The 23,785-nt window shown below is 47.5% G+C and overlaps 1 protein-coding gene across 2 annotated transcripts in view; it reads left to right on the top strand.

The window, feature by feature from the left end:
• Positions 1-23,785, top strand: part of BOC (BOC cell adhesion associated, oncogene regulated) — a 112,464-nt gene that overhangs the window by 71,458 nt on the left and 17,221 nt on the right. Inside the window, exons 4-9 of one of the 2 annotated variants that reach the window (XM_069202782.1) lie at positions 7,087-7,233; positions 11,183-11,326; positions 13,566-13,859; positions 14,636-14,908; positions 22,670-22,971; positions 23,295-23,457. In XM_069202782.1, the coding sequence (XP_069058883.1) occupies positions 7,087-7,233; positions 11,183-11,326; positions 13,566-13,859; positions 14,636-14,908; positions 22,670-22,971; positions 23,295-23,457 (1,323 nt within the window). The remainder of the gene's footprint in view (positions 1-7,086; positions 7,234-11,182; positions 11,327-13,565; positions 13,860-14,635; positions 14,909-22,669; positions 22,972-23,294; positions 23,458-23,785) is intronic. The other variant, XM_069202783.1, reaches the window with a different exon arrangement.

Raw genomic sequence — 23,785 nt, 5'->3', positions numbered from 1 at the left:
AGGATATCACTTGAGTATTCATTTATGCCTTGTCTCGTTTATTCCTTGGTGTTACATTTTTTACAAGGTTTTTTTTTGCAGTTTTTGTTGCATTTTCGCTTTTTTTTTTTTTTTGCAGCTTCTTAAACTTATTTTTGCAATTTTTTTTCTTTTATCTTGTGTGCAACGCGCTAACACCCTTGGGCCACGTTTGTATTATCGAAAACTGCAAAACTAAAAGCTAGGTGGACCATGGGTCATTACCCAATGGTCTGTGGGTGGGACGAGCCCCCCCCAGTTACCGCACTCCAGGTCATTACAGACGCTGTCTCCAGTCCTGAACTTCTCTCCTATAGCTCCTTGATTTCTGGTGTATTAGTCTAATTAGTGGAAAGGAAACAAAACAAAACCACAACGCCCAGAATGCATTAGTTTATAACCTTCAAGTCCAGGAGTAGGACCAGTGTCCTGGAGGGAGGTGGTTACCCTACATTTACCCGAACCGCACACACCACTAACCACTGTTGTGTCACAATATATATGGTGCGCATTGCATTTACACTCGACAGTCCGCGAGATTTCCTTCGGAGTCCATTTTGGGCAGTGAAATGGCTGGGACTGCCCTGGGTGGGTCTAAGGGACCTTCTGAACCCCGGCTGCTCAGCCACACGTAGCACCTCTTCCGGCGTACTACGCTCCCTGCAGCCCAGCTTCAGTGAGCTAGGCGGGTGTGGCACACTGAAGGGGTGCTGACGTGTGTTTGGGGATGGGGTTGGGTCTCGAGGCCTTAATGCTGGCCTACCCGGCAGGCCCCGAGTTATCACCTCCCCAGCCCAGCTGAAAGGAGGCCCCGGGAACCCCCAAGGACTGATGACTGATTCCCCACTTAAGCCACATCTGGAAAGTGAACTCCCTGCCCCTCCCCGGGTCCTCCGGAGAGGCCTGCGCGGGGGCAGTGGAGGGGGACAGGCTACCTGCTGACACTTAAATCATTGCAGAACCCCTGGCAGAAGGTGGGGTCCGCTTTCCCGGCAGAGGAGGGCGGCCGAGGGGGAGTGAATTTGTAATATGCCAACTCTCACTGTTTTTGTGGCGTCTTGAGATTTTTGCGACTGTTTTTTCTGGACAGGGTCGGATTCTCGACTTTCTCCTGCCCATAAACTGCCGGTGGGAGGTGAAGAAAGCCGTGTGATGTTAGCTCCTGGCCTCACATTAAAATGTTCCAAAGTTGGAGCCCTGTTGCGCCTAACCTTTGACGCTATATACGAGAGAGAAGTGAGTCAGTGTTGTGCTCATGAGCCCCGGGTGTCTGGCATGGAGGCGCAGAGGTTTAGCCCATGCTAAGGGCATTGGCTCTTTCAGCCAGGCCCGGTGCCCGGAATTTATATCTGGAGGGGCCAAGGGGGCGCTTGGGTGGACAATGTGCGTTTCGACAATTCTGGAGGTAGCCTACAACTTGGGCTCTGGTGCCACTGCACCTGCTGCATCATTGGCAGGTAAAGCCCCGTCTCCTCTTCCCCAGCACCCCCCCCCCCCCCCACTGCAGCTCTCTCCATCATTAAACAAGAAAAACAGCTATTATTAAAACAATGCATTATACAATGTATTCTAGAGAGTTCTCATTGACCCCTGACTGATAATTAAAGTGAAGAAAACTGAAACAAAAAATCATATTTGCCAACATGTAGGAAGCACTTACCAGGTGCTTTCTCTGTGGCCTCGTTTGCTGTTACTGGGAGCGCCAAAGGTCATGCTTGGGTGGGCCTGGCCCACCCGCTGGAACTGGGCCTAGTTTCAGCCATGTACCACTACATTAGGTTCACATTCTCGCCAAGTAGTGCCTGGCTCTGAGTGTCACACCCTGCTTTTGTTCGGTCTCCCTACAGGAGGCATTTTGCTGTTTGCTGAAGACTTATGGTACATGGTGGGCTTGGATCCTGCCCGACGCTTCCATTGGTTGGCATTCTTGTCACTCTCGTTTTCTTGCTTCTTGTTTGATGGTTTTCCTTCCTCTTCTGGGGTTTGGCCCTCCCCTGGAGCATAGCTTCTTTAATTTTTTTTCGATTCTCTAACTTCTAGCCTTCTGCTTCTCTCTTTTGGGGAAACTGGCTTTTTTTGGTCATTGGTGCATGTGTTTTCCAGCTCTCTTCCTCGTGTGGGCCTCGCTACAAAATACTCGAGCTTCGTGTGGCTCTCTCCCTCATGTGCTGTTCTCCTGTCAAATCCCTTCGCTATTTTGCTCTCCTAAATAGAGGAGACTGCCATCTTAAACTGCCCATGAGTTGGTAACTAAATGCTCCCCAGCAACACAAGAAAGACAGTTACTCATGCCCTCATTACGAGCCGCCCGACTTTGGCAACGCACCCTATGCAGTCCCCACTACCGAACTCGTGCAAAGCCTCTAATCCATACAGAACGCGACCGCCAGACTGATCCTACCCGCCCAACACAGCCCACATCTCCCAGCACCTGAAAGACCTCCACTGGCTACCGGTCCAGAAGAGATGCTCCTTACCCGTGCTCACAAAGCCCTCCATGACCAAGGACCCACCTACTTGCACTTCCACCACCCCTTCAGGAAACTCCGCTCCACACACCTGGCCCTCGCACAGATCGCTCTCATACTCCGCTGCCGCGCCAGTGGTTGCTCCTTTTCCCATCTCGCCATCCCCTCTCCCCCCCCCCCCCAATACCTCCCCTATGCTGACCAAATTCAGAAAAGGGCTCGACCGAGAGTTGCTCCAAGTTTCTGGGTACCCTTATGGGTAACAAGCCGTGCTCTACAAATACTTGATTGATTGAAAGACTGCCCTATTCCACTGTCCCAGCAGCAGTGGCCCAAAAACATGTTGCCCACCCAAGCAGCATTAACTACAGGAGACTGCCCCATTCCTCTGCCCCAGCAGGTACTCCTCTGGTGAGCAGAGAGGCCCCTTCCTGAGGGTACCCAGTGGGGAGGGCTTTTAGCCTTCCCTCCGTCCCCCTAATTGAGAGATCACGACCGGGTGGCTGAGGATGGGGCCAAGGCTGGGAAACCACATCAGGGGTTTGGAGGCAACCCGGAAGTCCCACCCATCGCCGGAAGTCCAGGAGAGGGAGAGCTTCCTGCCCACCGGTGGATTCTGAGCCCTGTTGGGAGTTGTCACATGCCTGGGGGCAGTGGACATGGACTAGATAAGTGCGCTGGGGGAGGTGGGGGCCCACGGGGTCCCCCCAGTGACAGCACTCCACATGATGGATGCAGGCTTCTTGATGGCTTGGAAAGAAGGAATGCAGACAGGGGAGTTACTGTGAAAACAACCGCTAATGGGCCTGTGAAAGGCGCCCAGCAGTAAAGGGGGAGGGGTAGGTGTCAGGAGCACTACCTACCCCCTCCCGTGAAACCCGAGCCGCCTCTCTGCGCCGGACAGGCCTGGAGGTTCACTCATTCCAGCCCCAGGAGGACCCCCTCTCATCCCCTGTCCAACCCCAAACAACTCAGAAGGAGATCTGAGGGATGGTAATGGAGTCCAGCTGGGCCCCACTTCCACCCCAGGGGTCAAACTGGACAGGCTGCACTCTGCAGTCTATCAAAGTGCAGGGCTCGGTGTATGCACAAGCTGGGCTCTCTTAGTATTGACGAGCTGGGCTCTAGTGCCTCCTGAAGGGTCACGGTGGGGACAGGCTGTGATCTAGAAGTCATCTCCGTCAGAGAGGCTATCAGACTGGACAGGCTGCACCCCAATTCCGCACTATGGGCAAGAGTGAAGTCCAGCTTTGCTCATATCTATCTCTCAGTCGAGGGCAGTGTGGACAGGCTGTGCTCGGGTTTTACTCCAAGGGTCAGAGTGTGGACAAGATGTGCTCTTATCTGTCTCAAAATCTGGGATGAGTGTGGACAGAATGTGCGCCAGTTCCACCCCGGGGAGAAAGTCCGGACAAGCTGTGATCGGAAATAATCTCAGTCTGGCAGACCGAGTGGACAGGCTGTATTTTAGAATCTTATCTCTGTCAGGGTCAGTGGATAAGTTTTATCCCAAGGGTCAGAGTGTGGACAACCTGTGCCAAAGAATTTACATCCTTGCCTGGGAGTCAGGGTGGACCGATTGCACTCTAATCAGGGCCGCTGGAATCATGCAATTCTGCGGCCGCATCTTCTTTTTTTTCCCGTCAAATTATGGATTTGCCACATTTGCCACATGATCAATCATCTGCTGCATTATCTGTAGATTTTAGCAAAAAAAAAAAAATATCTAGTAGCAATGAATGAAAAGTTACTAAAAACGTGACGACTTGTTCGTGCAAAGTGGAACGTCCTTCGCAAAGGTTAACTGGTCATCTGTCAGCTGCTTATTTCTGTATTTGGTTGATAAACTGGTAATGAGTTGAAATCTTTGCCCAGACAGTATTACCATGAGTAAACATTACAAAATAATGAAGTAATGCTATCAAAAAATGTGCGGCATAATTTGCCTTTTTCTGGCTGCGTATTTTAGTCAACCTTGCTGCATAATTTGGTACTCCACTGCCGCATAATACCAGTGGCCGTGTGTAATCTATATCACTGTAGGTGATCAGGGTGGACAAGCTGGATTTATAGCCTCTTCTGTGCTTGGTGAGTGTGTGGACTAAAGTATGAAGGTATCGGTGCTTGAATAATTGATTACAGGTTCTAGTCCGGACAGGTGCACCCAGCCCTTCATGCTCCCTATGTGGATAAAATGTGTGCCATTAAGTTGGGTTGCAAACAAAATTCTGTTATTCAGTGAAAATATATCTAAAAGGGTGGAAAGGTTTTTCAATCTTACCTGACACCCATTTTTAATTAATTTCTTACATTTTATGAGGAGAGGCTGGTCAGTTCTTGCCTTTGAAAACAAACATTTTATATATTTGGTTGGAGGCGGTGATGGTGGGGTTCATAAACAGTAGAGGGTACTGGCAGTCACACGTTCCCGGTCCAAGGTTAGTCCAAGGGAAATAAAACATTCTGGGCTTTCCCTGTAGTAAACCTCAAAAGCTTTTTTTTATTGCTAAAACCATGAATTACGTGTAACTTGAACTTGGCCAAAAACATGGTGGTTGGCATAAGCATGTAGAAAGTAGATGTGCTTGTTTGTCTCATCGTAAATCTGAAGCACTCTGGAACCCTCCTGGCAGTGCCCTTGCAGGACCTTCATTCCTGAGGGTAACTTATGCTCTCAAGTGTCTCTGCCCCTCAGGACAGGCTGAAGCAACATGCCCTTGCATCACCTTGATTCCTGAGGGTAACTTCTGCCCTCGAGGGCCTCTGGTGCTCCTCAGGAGAGGCTGAAGCCACATGTCCTTGCATCACCTTGATTCCTGAGGGTAACTTCTGCACTCGAGGGCCTCTGGTGCTCCTCAGGACAGGCTGAAGCAGCATGTCCTTGCATTACCTTGATTCCTGAGGGTAACTTCTGCACTCGAGGGCCTCTGGTGCCCCTCAGGACAGGCTGAAGCCACATGTCCTTGCATCAGCTTAATTCCTGAGGATAACTTCTGCCCTCGAGGGCCTCTGGTGCTCCTCAGGAGAGGCTGAAGCAACATGTCCTTGCATTACCTTGATTCCTGAGGGTAACTTCTGCACTCGAGTGTCTCTACCCCTCAGGACAGGCTGAAGCAGCATGTCCTTGCATCACCTTGATTCCTGAGGGTAACTTATGCTCTCGAGTGTCTCTGCCCCTCAGGACAGGCTGAAGCAACATGTCCTTGCATCACCTTGATTCCTGAGGGTAACTTATGCTCTTGAGTGTCTCTGCCCCTCAGGACAGGCTGAAGCAACATGTCCTTGCATTACCTTGATTCCTGAGGGTAACTTCTGCACTCGAGTGTCTGGTGCCCCTCAGGACAGGCTGAAGCAGCATGTCCTTGCATTACCTTGATTCCTGGGGATAACTTCTGCCCTCGAGGGCCTCTGGTGCCCCTCAGGACAGGCTGAAGCAACATGTCCTTGCATTACCTTGATTCCTGGGGATAACTTCTGCACTCGAGGGCCTCTGGTGCTCCTCAGGACAGGCTGAAGCAGCATGTCCTTGCATTACTTTGATTCCTGAGGGTAACTTCTGCACTCGAGTGTCTGGTGCCCCTCAGGACAGGCTGAAGCAGCATGTCCTTGCATTACCTTGATTCCTGGGGATAACTTCTGCACTCGAGTGTCTGGTGCCCCTCAGGACAGGCTGAAGCAGCATGTCCTTGCATTACCTTGATTCCTGGGGATAACTTCTGCCCTCGAGGGCCTCTGGTGCCCCTCAGGACAGGCTGAAGCAACATGTCCTTGCATTACCTTGATTCCTGAGGGTAACTTCTGCACTCGAGTGTCTGGTGCACCTCAGGACAGGCTGAAGCAGCATGTCCTTGCATTACCTTGATTCCTGGGGATAACTTCTGCCCTCGAGGGCCTCTGGTGCCCCTCAGAACAGGCTGAAGCAACATGTCCTTGCATTACCTTGATTCATGGGGATAACTTCTGCACTCAAGGGCCTCTGGTGCTCCTCAGGACAGGCTGAAGCAGCATGTCCTTGCATTACCTTGATTCCTGAGGGTAACTTCTGCACTCGAGTGTCTGGTGCCCCTCAGGACAGGCTGAAGCAACATGTCCTTGCATTACCTTGTTTCCTGGGGATAACTTCTGCCCTCGAGGGCCTCTGGTGCCCCTCAGGACAGGCTGAAGCAACATGTCCTTGCATTACCTTGATTCCTGAGGGTAACTTCTGCACTCGAGTGTCTGGTGCCCCTCAGAGCAGCCTGAAGCAACATGTCCTTGCATTACCTTGATTCCTGGGGATAACTTCTGCACTCGAGGGCCTCTGGTGCTCCTCAGGACAGGCTGAAGCAACATGTCGTTGCATCACCTTGATTCCTGAGGGTAAACATCTGTTATACAGCGCCAAGAGGCCTACTGGTGAATGTGCGCTTTACAAATACACGTTATGTTATGTTCTGCACTCAAGTGTCTGGTGCTCCTCAGGACAAGGTGAAGCAGCATGCACTTGCATCATCCTGATTCCTGAGGATAACTTCTGCCCTCGAGGCGCTCCTCGGGACAAGCTGACACACCTGCCCCTCAATGCCAACTCCTAATGCGCCCGCCTCTTGCTCTCCCACAGACCTCCAGGACTTCAAGTTCGACGCCCAGCATGTGATCGAGGTGGATGAGGGGAACACAGCGGTCATCGCCTGCAACCTGCCGGAGAGCCACCCCAAGGCCCAGGTGCGCTACAGCGTCAAGCAGGAGTGGCTGGAGTCATCCAGAGGTGAGTGGCAGCGTCTGTGGGTACTTGAGGCCAAGGCGTGATATTTCTTCTTATGGCGGTATTCTTAGGCTGTGATGTGGTCTGTAGTATTGAACTCCAAGCCAGGCCCTGCCACCCTATAAATCAAGGCGGAGTGACTTCCCCGTGGAGCGCCTCAGCACCACTATCTGCCAGTGGCTGCCCTAGGCGCTAGGTTCGTTCGGTGATGCGCTTTTCTTGTTTTGCCACCCTGGGAAACATCTAGGTAGTTAATTTGAGGAACTAAAGTCAACGGAAACAAAAACACTGAAATAGGCGAGTGTGAGCGGCTAAGGGTTAGGGTTACCGAAAAAATATATAAATGAAAAATAGGGACTGGTATAATTTAAAATCAAACAAACAAAAAAGTTGGCATATCCAATAGGTCTGGGTTTAAGGCGCTATCTCCATGCAGTGTAAGCACATCAAAGCCAAAAAAGAAATAGAAGACGAGCTGCGTTAAAGGCTTCATTGCCTTCAATACAATCTAGTTTTGTTTCTGTTTCAACCAATGGTTGGATGGCAAGGTAGACATTCATTATAGTTCATATTATGTAGAAAGATGGGGAAGACTATACCGATGCCCCCTTGGTATCCAGCCTTTTTTGACAAAGAAACAGATAGAATAATATTGAAGACGAGAGCCTTCAGTATAGTCCGTCTTTCCTTTTCTATGAAACTGGAAAAAATATCTATTCTGGCAGCTTTTAGGAGATGCTGCTGCAAGGCGCCAAGAAGCACACCAAACAGCCATTAATATTAGGTGAGAAATTAATTCTCCAGGGAGCTGATTTGAGACTGATTGGCAAAGTTTCAAGCCAGAGGCTGGTTAAAGAAAGGCACTGGTTCACAGTAAGGACCCAAACTGTACTGTTTTATATCGTAGGCAGTAAGTCTATTTTACAGCTGCACTGTCAAAACCCAGACCTGAAAAGGAAATGGGAGGTATTTTAATTATAGTAATATTATCAAATTATTTAAAAAAAAGAAACACGAAGGGTCAAATGAATTAAAATAAAAACAGGGTAAAGAGGTAAGTTAAAGGAAAGACTGACATGGGAGTATTCTTAAAAAACAAATCTGAAGTTAAACTAAAAATTCATAATGAAAAAATAATTTAAAAACTAGGGCTGAGATCCTAATCGTTCAAGAGTCATCACCCGAGATTAATCTCACGGTGTTTAGTGACCCATAGGTAAACCCATGGGGCCGAGCAGCTCTTTCATCAGTTCATTTGGGCTAATTCCCAACAATTAACCCGTTTCTGATGATGAGCTGTTCTGTCAGGCATCTTGTGTCTTGCTTCCCTGCAGCTCGAGGGCCTAACTAATGAGTCTTGTTAGGAGTGTGCATGCAGCCTTGTTTGGGCTGAAGCGATTACAAAAATCAAGTGGAAGGAACCATAAATTAGTAATCTGTGAGCTGTGCTACAACAGGGGGGGTTACAGCCCCCTTCCATCTTGGTTTAAGCAGTTAACTACTATAGAGTCCTTCCATTGCGGCTCATGACGTCTACTCCCTTCGGGCACCATTAAGTAACAACCAATGCATTATTTTGGCAAGAGTCTTCCAATTAGCCACTTGGACTCCATGACAGCCGATAAGGTGATCCCATGAGGGTCGATGACCTGCTGTCCTGACTCCAGCAGGGCACATCAATGACTCCTCTTTCACAAGGGGCTTTTATCTCAAACCGTGGAAGTTACGTTTGAGCCTTTCTACCAGTGGCTTCAGTTTTCACCCTCTTGGGTCTCAAGAAAGTCACTGATGTGGAGGTGTTGTCCACAACTATTGACAAAACTTCAGGAAAACATCCACCTCCAACAATATGCTCTTATAATAGTGTCACAGGTTAAACATAGCAAAAACAACTATGCAATTATCAATTGTATCTCTCATTTATTTTTTTATGATTTTTAAAATATATATCAAATAAATAATTACACCAAAACTATACACATCATTGGGCGACTGCCAAACAACCTATACATCGGATGCATATGTTATTGTAACCAATAGGACGTTTGTTCCTATCTATAATAACTTTATGTGCTGTATATCCATCATAGTACACGAACACATCTCATAAAAACAATGAGCATTGGTTTCGCCAGGTGTCTGTAGAGTTGGAGCGCACCTGTAGAGCCAGGGACTTCTGTTCCACCCTCTGATTTCAAGTATGTGTCACATCTATTCAATGTTCATGGGTCTCCATCTCTGCTGACTTGGCTGAAGTTACCCCTTTGAGCCTCCTCTGCCATGCGACCCTCTTAAACCCCAGCAAGCAACACTCACTGAGATCATCTGAAAAGGGCCTTCCATACACCAGTTCTTCATCAAGAGCTGTGAGAAGTAAGGTAAACAGAATTGTACAAATGATGGAGAGGTCCTTCTGCCCAAACCTCAGAGTACAACAAGACCCTGGCACCTGGGTCTCACATTATGGTTTGAGCCCTTTCCAGTACAGACAGAATTCCACATCTGAACCGTGAGGCTCAGACCCTATTGCCCTCTCACCCAGCCAGCCCCATTCTCTGCTTGTTTGCTCACAGTTCTAACACTGTGCCACAGTGTGACCCCAAAACAAAATGGCCGCCGTCTGTAGGCTGGAAAAGGGGACCAGGCACTAGTTTGACCCCAAAACAAATTGGCCTCTGTCTATGGACTGGAAAAAAAAGAACCAGGCACTAATTTGACCGCAAAACAAAATGGCCTCTGTCTATGGACTGGAAAAAAAGAACCAGGCACTAATTTGACCCCAAAACAAAATGGCCTTTGTCTATGGACTGGAAAAAGGAACCAGGCACTAGTATGACCCCAAAACAAAATGGCCTCTGTCTATGGACTGCAAAAAGGGACCAGGCACACTAAAATAAATGGAAAGGGCAACGCAATGCTCAGCCCCAGAGGCTTCCGAAGGGAGCATGGCGGCCTGGGTCAGGTGGTGCCAGGTGTCTGATGATTGACAGGGGGCGTGGCTTGTTAAAGGATCCACCACTGGTCTGCTTGAAAGTACTGACCCCGGTCTTCGGGGTATGTGTTTGCATACTCTTCGTGTCCCAGCGAGTTAACCACCAGCCCTGATGAGCATGATTCCTTTCATCAGGGTTCCGTAAGCACTTGCACACACCTGCGTGTAGCCCGACGTGCCTGGAGCTGCAGTGACGGCAGGCAGCGCTATCTGCGATCACTTACAAAAATAAAACTAGAGAAGGGAAAACAGGGCGCCTTGGCGGGTCAGTGCAGTGGCTGCCTGCGGGTCGGATATTTTAGGATGGTTGATGGAGGGGCGTTGTATCCTCCAACACTCACTCACTGACAGACAGACACACTCCTGCACACAGACCCTCCGGCCCGTTTTAGTGGAATGCAGTGTTGTGATTTTGGAACCAGTCTTCTCAGAGTTCACTGGAAAGATTTTATGTTTCACTTCACACCGCTTCACCCTCCATTTAGCGCACACACATTCGTGCACTCCAAAAACACAAGCACTGTTCTCAGGGAATGCAAGCATACCATCCCTCTCAAGCGTGTACATGTGCACCTTCGCCACCAGACGTGCACTAACCCACATAAAGACGTTGTGCACACATGCACACTTTTTCCTCTGCACCCTTACATACACTTACATGTACACAAGCACACACACACCTGTACACCTATGATCTAAACCTGAAGATTATCCAACATCCCTGTTACTTTGCTCCCAAACTCTCCCACACACAAACACACACCTATATGTATTGACGGTGCATGTTCAGGATTGTGCATGTGCCTAAGGTTCTAGCAGACATGCATTTGTCAGTAAAGTTTTATATGAGGTTCTGCCCCTGGTGGCCATTGGTGAGAGCTGTCACAGTCTGGCCTCTGGGGTCCTCCTTCCTCCACAGGGAACGCTTCACCCACACACCTCTGCCTTCTCTCTCCCCAGATAACTACCTGATCATGCCATCCGGGAACCTGCAGATAGTCAATGCGACCCAGCAGGACGAGGGCACGTACAAGTGTGCGGCGTACAACCCCGTGACACAGGAAGTGAAGACCTCGGTTTCCAGCGATAGGCTGCGTGTGCGACGTAAGAATCTTTTTTACTTAAGTATTATTGTTCGTTCCACATCCCTGGATCCTGTGTGTGCTGTGGTCTCAACCAAGCAGTAGCATTGGCTTGGCTTTGGAACCAAGCTTCATGGCGCTTCCAAGCTGGCCCTATACAATGGCTGCCACTTCTATAGGCTTTCCTCTTTCTGCATTTTGTAACTTAACCACATAACAAAGTCAGGCCGACAGAGGCTGTATTTATCAAAAAGAGTCCCACCATCTGAAAGGAATGCTCTTTTCCTGTTTAGACATTCCATGGCGATCGGAAACTCTATGTAAAACCATTGATCCTCTGAGGTCAAAGTGTGCTTCTGCAGTCACTCTAAAGTCTTCTGTCATTTCCTGAGTCTGGTTTCCTGATCTTCACCCCTTGTACTACTTCTGCTCGAATCCTGGCGACCACATCTGATTCCTTGGCTGCTAACTTTCTCTAGATTTCCTGGTCCTCACCTGATTACATGCCTTCAATCTTTACCTTCTTGCAGTTTCCTTTTCACCACCCTCTTCTCGCCTCCTGGCTGCCCCGCTCATCTGTGACTCACCATGTTACCTTCCTCTGCTCTCCTGAACATGGTGTTTCTCTGGTTTCCTAACCGTAGTGCTCAACTCTTCTGGCTCTGACCTTCTTCTGGTCTCCTTGACACCATCTTTGTCTTGTCTCCTGGCTGCCACTCTTCTCATCTCTTGACCAATATTTTCTCCTGTTAACCTCACCATCTCCACACTATCGTCGCTTCGGCCTCATGTTGATCTGGTCTTCTGTTCGTGGTCCTTAACTGTTCTGGTGACCAGAGCCTTGTTTTGGTCTTGTAGCACCACCATCCATTGTTCATCTGCCATGGCCTTCTTCTGTGGCCTGATACACATTCTTGCTGTCTTTTGTCTGTCACAATTTCAGTCTCCTGGCCACCACTTTCTTCTGGTTTGCTAGCCGATGCTTTCTCCTTGATCTAGATGTTTTCAGTATTTTTGCCATTCTCTGTTCTACGCCTTGTCATCTTCTGGCCTCCGCCTTCTTCGGGTATTTATTTAACTCTTGCAATTGTTTTGTTTTGTCTTTTTATTTTCACTACTTTCTGACCATGTGCAAGACCCTCAATTCTCAGGGTTAGTCCATCACCCTCTTTTGGTGTGGCTTGGTAGCACAGTTGCTTGTAATACATATTTTTATAAATTCTTTAACAATTCTTTTGTCATTCTTCAACAATTTACTAATTGTACTCTTTCAAATTATGCCCTTTGCTCTTTTCTATGTCATTTCGCCACCTGCTTGCATTGTAATGCTTAAAGGGCTACTCTGTACCTGGAAAAATACACTGGTTCATCACAAAATCGGTGTATACAAAAAGCAGACCCTTTTAATATGTTTTAATGCAGTAGGATTTTCAAAGTGTGTTTGTTAGGACTCGAGCGTCTTTACCACCGCCATCACTGTGACGACCATTACTACCACCATCATTACCGCCACCACATCCTTTGAGAATGCCTGAGCTTCCAGGCTTTACCGCATTCTTTCCATCACTTTGTTGTTTGTTGCATTTCACGCCCTAAGAGCTTTGCATATGACGTGTCCTGTGCTCATTGTGCCATAGGACTCAAGCTATACATCATTGTCGAGGTTTAAGTAGGCCAAAACCAGTCTGGGGCTCTTTGTCTTCCCAGCTGGAGGGGACCAGGCCTGGCAGTTCTGGGTGGATTGTTTCTGTTGGAGCAGGACAAACGCTGATTTACATATGGCTGGTCTCTGTCTAAAATGGGACAGCAGGTGTAAAACGATGGACTAGCTGGAGCGTTCACCAGTGTCTGATATTCATTCTAGCATTTCTTCCATCACTTTACTAGTTGCAGTTACTGCATGAACGCCAGTCCTATTGGCTTTGCCAGTGTTTGTTCAATTGGTGCCTGAAGTCTGATCTTACCTCTTGGGTCCTGCACATCCTTCTTCATAACACTTTCTGAACTTTGACTCCCACTCTCTCTTCAGTACCGCTTGAGAGGAAGAAGTGGACATCACGCAATGGAGGCAGGATCCATAGACCTCACATACATGGACAACTTTCTTGGTTGCCACAAATGAAACCAACAGCAAGGTTTTGGGTTCATAGTTTTGCTCTTTGTTCCTGTGACCTGCTGTAACTTTGAGGGGATGTATGACCTATCGCTGGAGCCTTCTGTTTCTGTTCTTGTTCCCATATGTGTTTCCTTCTTTCCTGCAGGCTCCACGGCGGAAGCCGCTCGTATCATTTATCCACCAGCCGCTCAGACCATCATTGTGACCAAAGGCCAGAACCTCATCCTGGAGTGCGTGGCTAGCGGGATGCCGCCACCACGTATCACCTGGGCAAAGGATGGGGCCGATGTGGTTGGCTACAACAAGACGCGCTTTCTGCTCAGCAACCTTCTCATTGACGCCACCACGGAGGCGGATTCCGGGACGTACAGCTGCATGGCTAGTAATGGCATTGGAGAGGCCGGTGCTGCTTTCATCTCCTACAACGTGCAGGTCTTTGGTGAGTACAGAGTTCAGAGGCCCCTTAAGTCTATTTCTGCCAGGTTGTCCTATCTATGATGCTATGGAGGCATCCCTGAATTACACGTTGGGTGGATTTTGGCGCGCCAGGGAAGGTTTCAGTCAAGCTGCCCTTGTTCGTGTCTACATTTTGCTGGTTTAGGAAGGTTATGGAACTCTTATTGGCTTTGGAGTTGTGTGGGCCTCTGGTTGTCACATCCAAATTGTGTCCAGTTCCACTGGTGGATAGCCTCTTGTCTGGGACTAGAGAAGTGCCAATCATGCCTCTGCGTGACCGCTTGAGCCACAGAGAGCTGTTGGGTTGGTAATGGTTGACTTTTGCTCAGTTTTTATTACTTGTTAGAGTTCTGGTTGGTGATTTCTCACTCCTTCCTTTATTTAAGATCATAAGTAGGTGGGCGGATGCCTTGGGATGCAGCTGATTGGTGAATTCTGTATGTAGTTGCACGGATGATCGTACTGCTGTATTGGCTGGGTGCAGTGTCAATCTGTGTCTGTAACTTTGAGTGGTGGAGCTCCTGAAAAGGGCGTCTATGTATTGCTCAAAACTGAAGTAAAAACTTACTTGGGAGGTCTTCTGTTTGGCGCTTGAAGGAGTGCCTAGAAGCCTGTTTTCTGTGATGTAGCCAGCCTGCACTGTCCTGGCTTAAACCCGGTGTAGACGGTGAAGTTTGTCTAACCACACTTAGTAGGCCTTGCAGTAATTTCTTGAACCTCATCATGGTTTGGTGATTTCCTTATCTTTGGACCCCACAGAGCCCCCTGAGGTCATTATGGAGCTGGCCCAGCAGATTGTGCCCTGGGGCCAGAATGCCCGGATCACCTGCGAGGTCCGTGGGAACCCGCTGCCCTCCGTTCTGTGGCTGCGGAACGCCGTGCCCCTCACTGCGGGCCAGCGTCACCGCCTCTCCCGGAAGTCACTGCGCCTGATAAATGTGGGCCCAGAAGATGACGGCATGTACCAGTGCATGGCGGAGAACGAGGTGGGGAGTGCGCAAGCCATGATGCTGCTTCGAACCATGAGGCCAGGTAAGCCCCACCCCGCAAACCCTCCACTCGTAAGAAGGCGCCAGCATCTTAATCCTAGCCTTACCTTTCTTTTTTGTGTTCCTTCAATTTTTTTTCTAGTCTTCCTTTCATTTTTCCATTATTTAACTGTTTTCCTTTTATCCTGTCTTTCTATACTGGTATTGTTTTGTTTCTTTACATTTCTTTGTGTCACCATAAATACTGTTACATTGTTATACTATAAACTCCCAAGTAACACTTCTGGATTCTTCCCTCCTCTATCCCTCCATTACTCTAGTCCAGTGGTTCCCAACCTTTTGACTTCTGTGGACCCCCACTTTACCATTACTGGATCCCAGGGACCCCCACTGAATCATTATTGGGATTAGGGGACCCCGCTGAGTCATTACTGAAAGCTAAGAACCTAATCTGTTAATATTATTTCATTTTCTAAGCAGTCGTGGACCCCCTGAGGAGGCTTCGTGGACCCCAGGGGTTCCCGGACCACAGATTGGGATCCACTGCTCTAGTCAATCCAGCTAACAAACTCGCATATCCTCTGCTCACATCAACTCATACTAATTCTAATACTGTACTTGTATTTCTCTATACTGATCCACCATTAATTGTTTTGGGTTCCGGAGTAGCGTGCTACTCTCCGAAAAGCACTCCGACTTCTTGCCAGGGGTAATAAGCACTATATAAATACAATTACAATTTCTGAAGGCTTGGTATGTAAGATGTTATTACTGTGTGTGTGTGTATATGTATATGTTCGATGGCATGTGTAGCTGCAGATACAGATGCTGTGCACTATATGTTCTTGCACTTTCTATTGGTCTATACTCGACAACCAATTCTCTTGTAAAAGTTTTAAAGTATAAAATGTCCTCTAAGTAATGTAACAGACGGTAACAGGAAAACATGGACTCCATAGTTTAATTCCCAAGATTATGTTTAGGCGAGAAATGTTTACTGGACACTCAGCACCAAACATTGTTAGTGCGGGTTGACCATTGCGTAAAATCAAAATGAATCACTTGGAAAAAAACTGTTAAAAACTGAGGTTCGATGGCATATGTTGCTGCAGATACACATGTTTGGCACAGTCCGCTGCCTGGTGTTGGGCTCGGAGTATTACAAGTTGTTTTTCTTCGAAGAAGTCTTTTTTGGTCACGGGACCGAAGGACTCCTCCCTCTTTGGCTCCATTGCGCATGGGCGTCGACTCCATCTTAGATTGTTTTTTTCCGCTGTCGGGTTCGGACGTATTCCTTTTCGCTCCGTGTTTCGGTTCGGAAAGTTAGTCAGGATCTCGGAAGAAAGCGTCGGTATTGTTCCGTTCGGTATCGGGATAGTTAGGTACATCGACACCGATCATCGGAACACTTTGGGGCAGTTTCGATCCCCCATCGGGGCCTGGTCGGCCCGACCGCGTGCGACATCGAAGCCGATGGAACGGACCCCGTTTCGTTTCTGCCCAAAATGTCACAGTAAGTATCCTTATACAGATCAGCACTTGGTCTGTAACTTGTGCTTGTCCCCCGAGCACAAGGAGGATACCTGTGAAGCCTGTCGAGCCTTCCGGTCCAGAAAAACACTCCGGGACCGAAGAGCCAGGCGTCACCAAATGGCGTCCACGTCGACAAAACAACGTTTCGACGACGAAGAGGAAACATTCTCGGTTCCGGAATCAGAATCCGGAGACTCCGACGTCGAACAACAGCAACAAACTGTGAGTAAGACGTCGAAAAGTAAATCCATCGACAAACCGAAAGCCCAGGGGACGCCACTGCCAACAGGCCATGGCTCGACCCATAAATCAGGCGACCCGTCGAAGGGGCCGAAAAAGGGCACGCCCATAGCGAAGACACCCGACTCCGGTCGAGGGACCGCCATGGAGCAACCTCGGAGCCGAGAAAGCGGCTCCGAGAGACAAAAACAAGATACCAGCACCGACAAACATCGGCACCGAGAATCCATGCCAAAAGGAACAAAAATTCTGTCGGTGCCGAAACCGAAAAAAGATTCTCTCTCGGCGCCGAAAAATACCACACCTTCATCCTACTCAGAGGAACAAGGACTAAGTGGCCAAATGCACAAATTTGGACAAGAACTCCAAAGTGTAGATTCGGACTACACACAAAAGAGACTGTGCATCCAGCAAGATACAGGGAAGATATCAACCCTTCCCCCAATCATGAGGAAAAGAAGGATCGGACTTCCAAAGGATGACACACAACCACAAGCCAAAGTGGTTAAAAAAGTCACGCCTCCGCCCTCTCCTCCACAGGCATCGCCGGCACAAACACCGCCACAAATGCACTCACCAGCGCAAACTACCATAAGTCATGACGATCAGGATCAAGACACCTGGGACCTGTATGACACCCCAGTGCCGGACAATGATCCCGAGTCATACCCCACAAAGCCGTCACCGCCAGAGGACAGTACCTCATACTCGCAACTGGTGGCTAGGGCTGCAGACTTCCACAATGTCCAACTGCATTCCGATCCTATAGAGGATGATTTCTTATTTAACACCCTCTCGGCTACACATAGCCAATATCAATGTCTCCCAATGCTACCAGGGATGTTACGGCACGCGAAACAAATTTTTGAGGAGCCCGTAAAATCAAGAGCCATCACCCCAAGGGTGGATAAGAAATACAAACCACCACCCACAGACCCAGTGTTTATTACTTCGCAGTTACCACCCGACTCTGTGGTAGTAGGGGCAGCTCGCAAAAGAGCAAATTCACATACATCTGGCGACGCCCCACCTCCGGACAAAGAAAGCCGAAAATTTGACGCGGCAGGGAAGAGAGTGGCGTCACAGGCAGCCAACCAGTGGCGCATCGCAAATTCACAAGCGCTGCTGGCCAGATATGACCGCGCACACTGGGACGAGATGCAACTTCTCGTAGACCATCTTCCCCAGGAATACCAAAAAAGGGCGCAGCAAATAGTGGAAGAGGGACAAACGATCTCAAACAATCAAATCCGCTCTTCACTAGACGCAGCCGATACTGCAGCAAGAACAGTCAACACTGCTGTCACCATAAGGAGACACGCTTGGCTACGCACTTCAGGCTTCAAACCTGAAATCCAGCAGGCTGTCCTTAATATGCCCTTCAACGAGAAACAACTGTTTGGCTCGGAAGTGGATACAGCCATTGAAAAACTTAAAAAGGACACAGACGCGGCCAAAGCCATGGGCGCACTCTACTCCCCGCAGAGCAGAGGCTCTTTCAGAAAGACTCCATTTAGAGGGGGGTTTCGTGGCCAACCCACAGACACCACCAGCCAACAAACAAGAACCACACCATATCAGGGTTCCTTCCAAAGGGGTGGTTTCAGGGGATATCGGGGGGGTCAATTCCCAAGGAGTAGGGGAAGATTCCAGACTCCAAAAACACCTCCACCTAAACAGTGACTTTCAAGTCACGCAACCCCTTCACTCAACACCAGTGGGGGGAAGACTAAGCCAATTCTACCGATCTTGGCAACAGATTACAACAGACAATTGGGTATTAGCAATAATCCAACATGGCTATTGCATAGAATTCCACAACTTCCCACCAAACATCCCCCCCAAAACACGCAAAATGTCACAACATCATTTAGAACTTTTAGGACTAGAAGTTCAAGCACTACTGCAAAAGGATGCAATAGAATTAGTACCAGTACAACAAAAAAACACAGGAGTTTACTCCCTGTACTTTCTAATCCCAAAAAGAGACGAAACATTGAGACCAATATTAGATCTCAGAACACTAAATACCTACATCATATCGGACCATTTTCACATGGTCACACTACAAGACATCATTCCACTGCTCAAACAGCAAGATTACATGACCACATTAGACCTAAAGGATGCGTACTTTCATATACCAATACACCCTTCTCACAGAAAGTACCTACGGTTCGTATTCAAAGGAATACATTACCAATTCAAGGTGTTGCCATTCGGAATAACAACTGCACCAAGAGTGTTCACAAAATGTCTAGCAGTAGTAGCAGCACACATCAGGAGACAACAGATACATGTGTTCCCTTACCTAGACGACTGGCTAATCAAAACCAACACAGTAAAAAAATGCGCAAACGACACCACCTTTGTCATACAAACCCTTCACAAACTGGGGTTTTCCATCAACTACACAAAATCACACCTAGAACCGTGTCAAACACAACAATATCTAGGAGCAACCATCAACACATCAAAAGGAATTGCCACTCCAAGTCCACAAAGAGTGCAGGCATTCCACAAGCTAATAAGTGCTATGTTTCCAAACCAAAAGATACAAGCAAAATTTGCGCTAAAACTTCTAGGCATGATGTCATCATGCATAGCCATTGTCCCAAACGCAAGACTACACATGCGACCCTTACAACAGTGTCTAGCATCACAATGGTCACAGGCACAGGGTCAACTTCAAAATCTGGTGTTGGTAGACCGCCAAACATACCTCTCGCTTCTATGGTGGAACAGCAAAAATTTAAACAAAGGGCGGACGTTTCAGGACCCAGTGCCTCAATACGTTATAACAACAGATGCTTCCATGACAGGGTGGGGAGCACACCTCAATCACCACAGCATTCAAGGACAATGGGATATACACGAAACAAAACTTCATATCAATTACCTAGAACTGTTGGCAGTATTTCTAGCCTTAAAAGCCTTCCAACCCATAATAACACACAAATACATTCTTGTCAAAACAGACAACATGACAACAATGTATTATCTAAACAAACAAGGAGGAACACACTCAACACAATTGTGCCTCCTAACACAAAAAATTTGGCAGTGGGCGATTCACAACAACATTCGCCTAATAGCACAATTTATTCCAGGAATACAAAACCAACTAGCAGACAACCTTTCGCGAGACCACCAACAAGTCCACGAATGGGAAATTCACCCCCAAGTTCTGAACAAGTACTTTCAAATTTGGGGAACACCCCAGATAGATTTGTTCGCAACAAGAGAAAACTCAAAATGCCAAAACTTCGCATCCAGGTACCCACACCGCGAATCACAAGGCAATGCTCTATGGATGAATTGGTCAGGGATATTTGCGTACGCTTTTCCCCCTCTCCCTCTCCTTCCATATCTAGTAAACAAGTTGAGTCAAAACCAACTCAAACTCATACTGATAGCACCCACATGGGCAAGACAACCTTGGTATACAACTCTACTAGACCTTTCACTAGTACCGCATGTCAAACTACCCAACAGGCCAGATCTGTTAACACAACACAAACAACAGATCAGACATCCAAACCCAGCATCATTGAATCTGGCAATTTGGCTCCTGAAATCCTAGAATTCGGACACTTGGACCTCACACAAGAATGCATGGAGGTCATAAAACAAGCTAGAAAACCTTCCACTAGACACTGCTATGCATCTAAGTGGAAAAGATTTGTTTACTACTGCCATGCCAATCAAATACAACCAGTACATGCCTCTACTAAAGACATAGTAGGATACTTACTACATTTGCAAAAAGCAAATCTCGCTTTTTCATCTATAAAAATACACCTCGCAGCTATATCTGCTTACCTACAAACTACTCATTCATCGTCTCTATTTAGAATACCAGTTATTAAAGCATTCATGGAAGGGCTAAAAAGAATTATACCACCAAGAACACCACCAGTTCCTTCATGGAACCTTAACATCGTCTTAACAAGACTCATGGGTCCCCCTTTCGAACCCATGCATTCCTGTGAAATGCAATATCTAACCTGGAAGGTCGCATTTCTCATTGCAATCACATCCCTCAGAAGAGTAAGTGAAATACAGGCATTTACCATACAAGAACCATTTATTCAAATACACAACAATAAAATAGTTCTAAGAACAAATCCAAAATTTCTGCCAAAAGTAATCTCACCATTCCATTTAAATCAAACGGTAGAATTGCCAGTGTTCTTCCCACAACCAAATTCTGTGGCTGAAAGGGCACTACATACATTAGACATCAAAAGAGCACTAATGTATTACATTGACAGAACAAAGCTAATCAGGAAAACAAAACAACTGTTCATAGCTTTTCAAAAACCACACATAGGAAATCCAATCTCTAAACAAGGCATTGCTAGATGGATAGTCAAATGCATTCAAACATGCTATCTTAAAGCCAAAAGAGAATTGCCTATTACACCAAAGGCACACTCAACCAGAAAGAAAGGTGCTACAATGGCCTTTCTAGGAAACATTCCTATGAGCGAAATATGTAAGGCTGCAACCTGGTCTACGCCTCATACGTTTACTAAACACTACTGTGTAGACGTACTAAATGCACAACAAGCTACAGTGGGCCAAGCTGTACTAAGAACATTATTCCAAACTACTTCAACTCCTACAGGCTAAACCACCGCTTTTAGGGGAGGTAACTGCTTTATAGTCTATGCCAAACATGTGTATCTGCAGCAACATATGCCATCGAACTGAAAATGTCACTTACCCAGTGTACATCTGTTCGTGGCATTAGTCGCTGCAGATTCACATGTACCCTCCCACCTCCCCGGGAAGCCTGTAGCCGTTTAGAAGTAGATCATAAACCTTAAACATCTGAACATTTGTAAATAATTATTAGAAACTCTTATCATACATACATATTCACTCCATTGCATGGGCACTATTTATACCAAACAACTCCATCCTCACCCTCTGCGGGGAAAACAATCTAAGATGGAGTCGACGCCCATGCGCAATGGAGCCAAAGAGGGAGGAGTCCTTCGGTCCCGTGACCAAAAAAGACTTCTTCGAAGAAAAACAACTTGTAATACTCCGAGCCCAACACCAGGCAGCGGACTGTGCCAAACATGTGAATCTGCAGCGACTAATGCCACGAACAGATGTACACTGGGTAAGTGACATTTTCATTATGATTCAGGCTGAAAATTGCAAAATCACAAAAAATTGTTTTCTATGGTATTCAGTGTACACAGTACATGGCTTGCTGTGTTTTCTGCCATGCAGAAAATGCAAAACACTAAACACCCAATTAAAAATGGCGCAGAGAAAAAAAGACCAACTACCAAACACAAAACATGGCGGCTGGTGTGGGTTATGTCATGCGTCGTGTGTGTTGCAGGTTGTCCGTCTCTCCACTCGTCCATTTCCCCACCCTATTGGATCAAGACAGAGGCGGGAGCTGTTGACACGCAAATAAATGTGGCTAAAGTAAAAACATGACTAAAACAATCTTTAGGCTAAAACCTAGAAAACTGGATATCTGGAAAACCAAACGACTTGTAGAGGTGCTGAGCTGTGCGTGAGCTGAGTCTCAGAGTTGAATTAATTTCACTAACCGTTCCCTATGCCTTAGCGCTTGCCTTCAGGGTGCTTCCTGGTGTTGTGTTTGAACGTATTTTTTTTTGCCTTGTTTTCAGATGGGTGCTAGCCTGGTGTTTTCCATGTTTTTTGTGGTTGTGTGCAGTGGTCTATTTAGAAGTCTTTTGCAGGGTACAGCACCACAGGTTTTGGCTTCCGTATTTGTTTTTCGAACTAGTTTTCTCTTTTGCTGTGTTTACTTCTACAAAATTGGTGTTTCTTTTATAAATATTATGAGTATAGCAGCCTGAAAAACTGAGGAAATCCTACCTCCTGAGATCCTGTATTGCCTAGTTGTTAGTACGTGAAGGTTTGGGTCTGTGGTTGGCCTTTTGGTAAGCTGCCAGCACTCTCTTGTAAGATGTAGCTGTTATGAGCTTGAACTATTTAGCATACTCAGCTGTTTCTCTCTCCCTCTGCTATCTTGCAGGAGCCACCCTGAAACCAGCTCAGGACCTCATCTCCCCTCCACTGCTCCCTCCGACACTGCTGCCTTCTGGACCCGTCGGTTCCTCAGTTCTCCTCAAGGACCGCGGGCTGCCAAAGCTGAAAACCACCTCCATGTCTCTTCTGCCACAGTGCGCTTCCCTCAAGGAACCCGTGGCTCTGGCGGAGGCTCCCATCATCCTCAGCTCCCCCAGGACGTCCAAGATGGACTTCTACGAGTTGGTGTGGAAGCCCCGTCACGACAGGGGTGCTCCGCTCCTTCACTATGTTGTCAAACACCGCAAGGTATTCAACATCTTTGAGTACTAATCTAGCCATAGTTGATCTGCTGCTCTGATTTCTATTTTTATGGTATTATTTACATCCACCTGTCTATGTATCTATAAAGCTGGGGTCTGTAGTAACTGATGCGGTCTACTACGTTTTGTTAACTTTATGATGTGCGAGTGGATTGGTCCTCTCATATCACTGTTTCTAGGTGATACCTGATGACCCATGAATGACTTGCTGTTCGACCCAAAGGCTTTGATCTTTGCTTAGCGTAGTTGCGATTACCAAGATGTTTCAATTGGAGTGGGGAGCAGCTGTAACTTTGTTTCTTTTTGTAGCAGGTTGCAAACTCCTCTGAGGACTGGGTAGTATCGCGTGTTCCAAGCACCCAGCACCGCCTGACGCTGGCGCCTCTGGACCCCGGAAGCCTCTACGAGGTGGAGATGGCGGCCTTCAACTGTGCCGGCGAGGGCCAGACAGCCATGGTGACTTTCCGAACTGGTAATGGCCGCTTGCCTTTTGATAGGCTGAAAATGAGGGGTATCAAAGTGTAAAGGTTTTCTTTAGTCATCTGCCCACCGCTCTTACTCTCATGGGCTTGTAATGTTTTTACTTCTGGTTATGATGTGTGGAAATTAACATTAATAAAAACTTTAATGTCCATCACAGCAGCTTTCCATCCACCTACCACCACAGGCCACCCCTAGGGTCAAGCTACCACCACAGGCCACCCCTAGGGTCACACGTGTCCTCTCTTATGTACTGCTTGAAACAACTTGTTCTAGGAAGTACAAACTCTTCCCCTACAGCTATTGATGCGCCCTCAGGA

The sequence above is a fragment of the Pleurodeles waltl genome, chromosome 8, assembly GCF_031143425.1.
Source record: "Pleurodeles waltl isolate 20211129_DDA chromosome 8, aPleWal1.hap1.20221129, whole genome shotgun sequence".
Classification (NCBI taxonomy): Eukaryota; Metazoa; Chordata; class Amphibia; order Caudata; family Salamandridae; genus Pleurodeles; species Pleurodeles waltl.
This window is presented reverse-complemented; position numbering and strand designations above follow the sequence as displayed.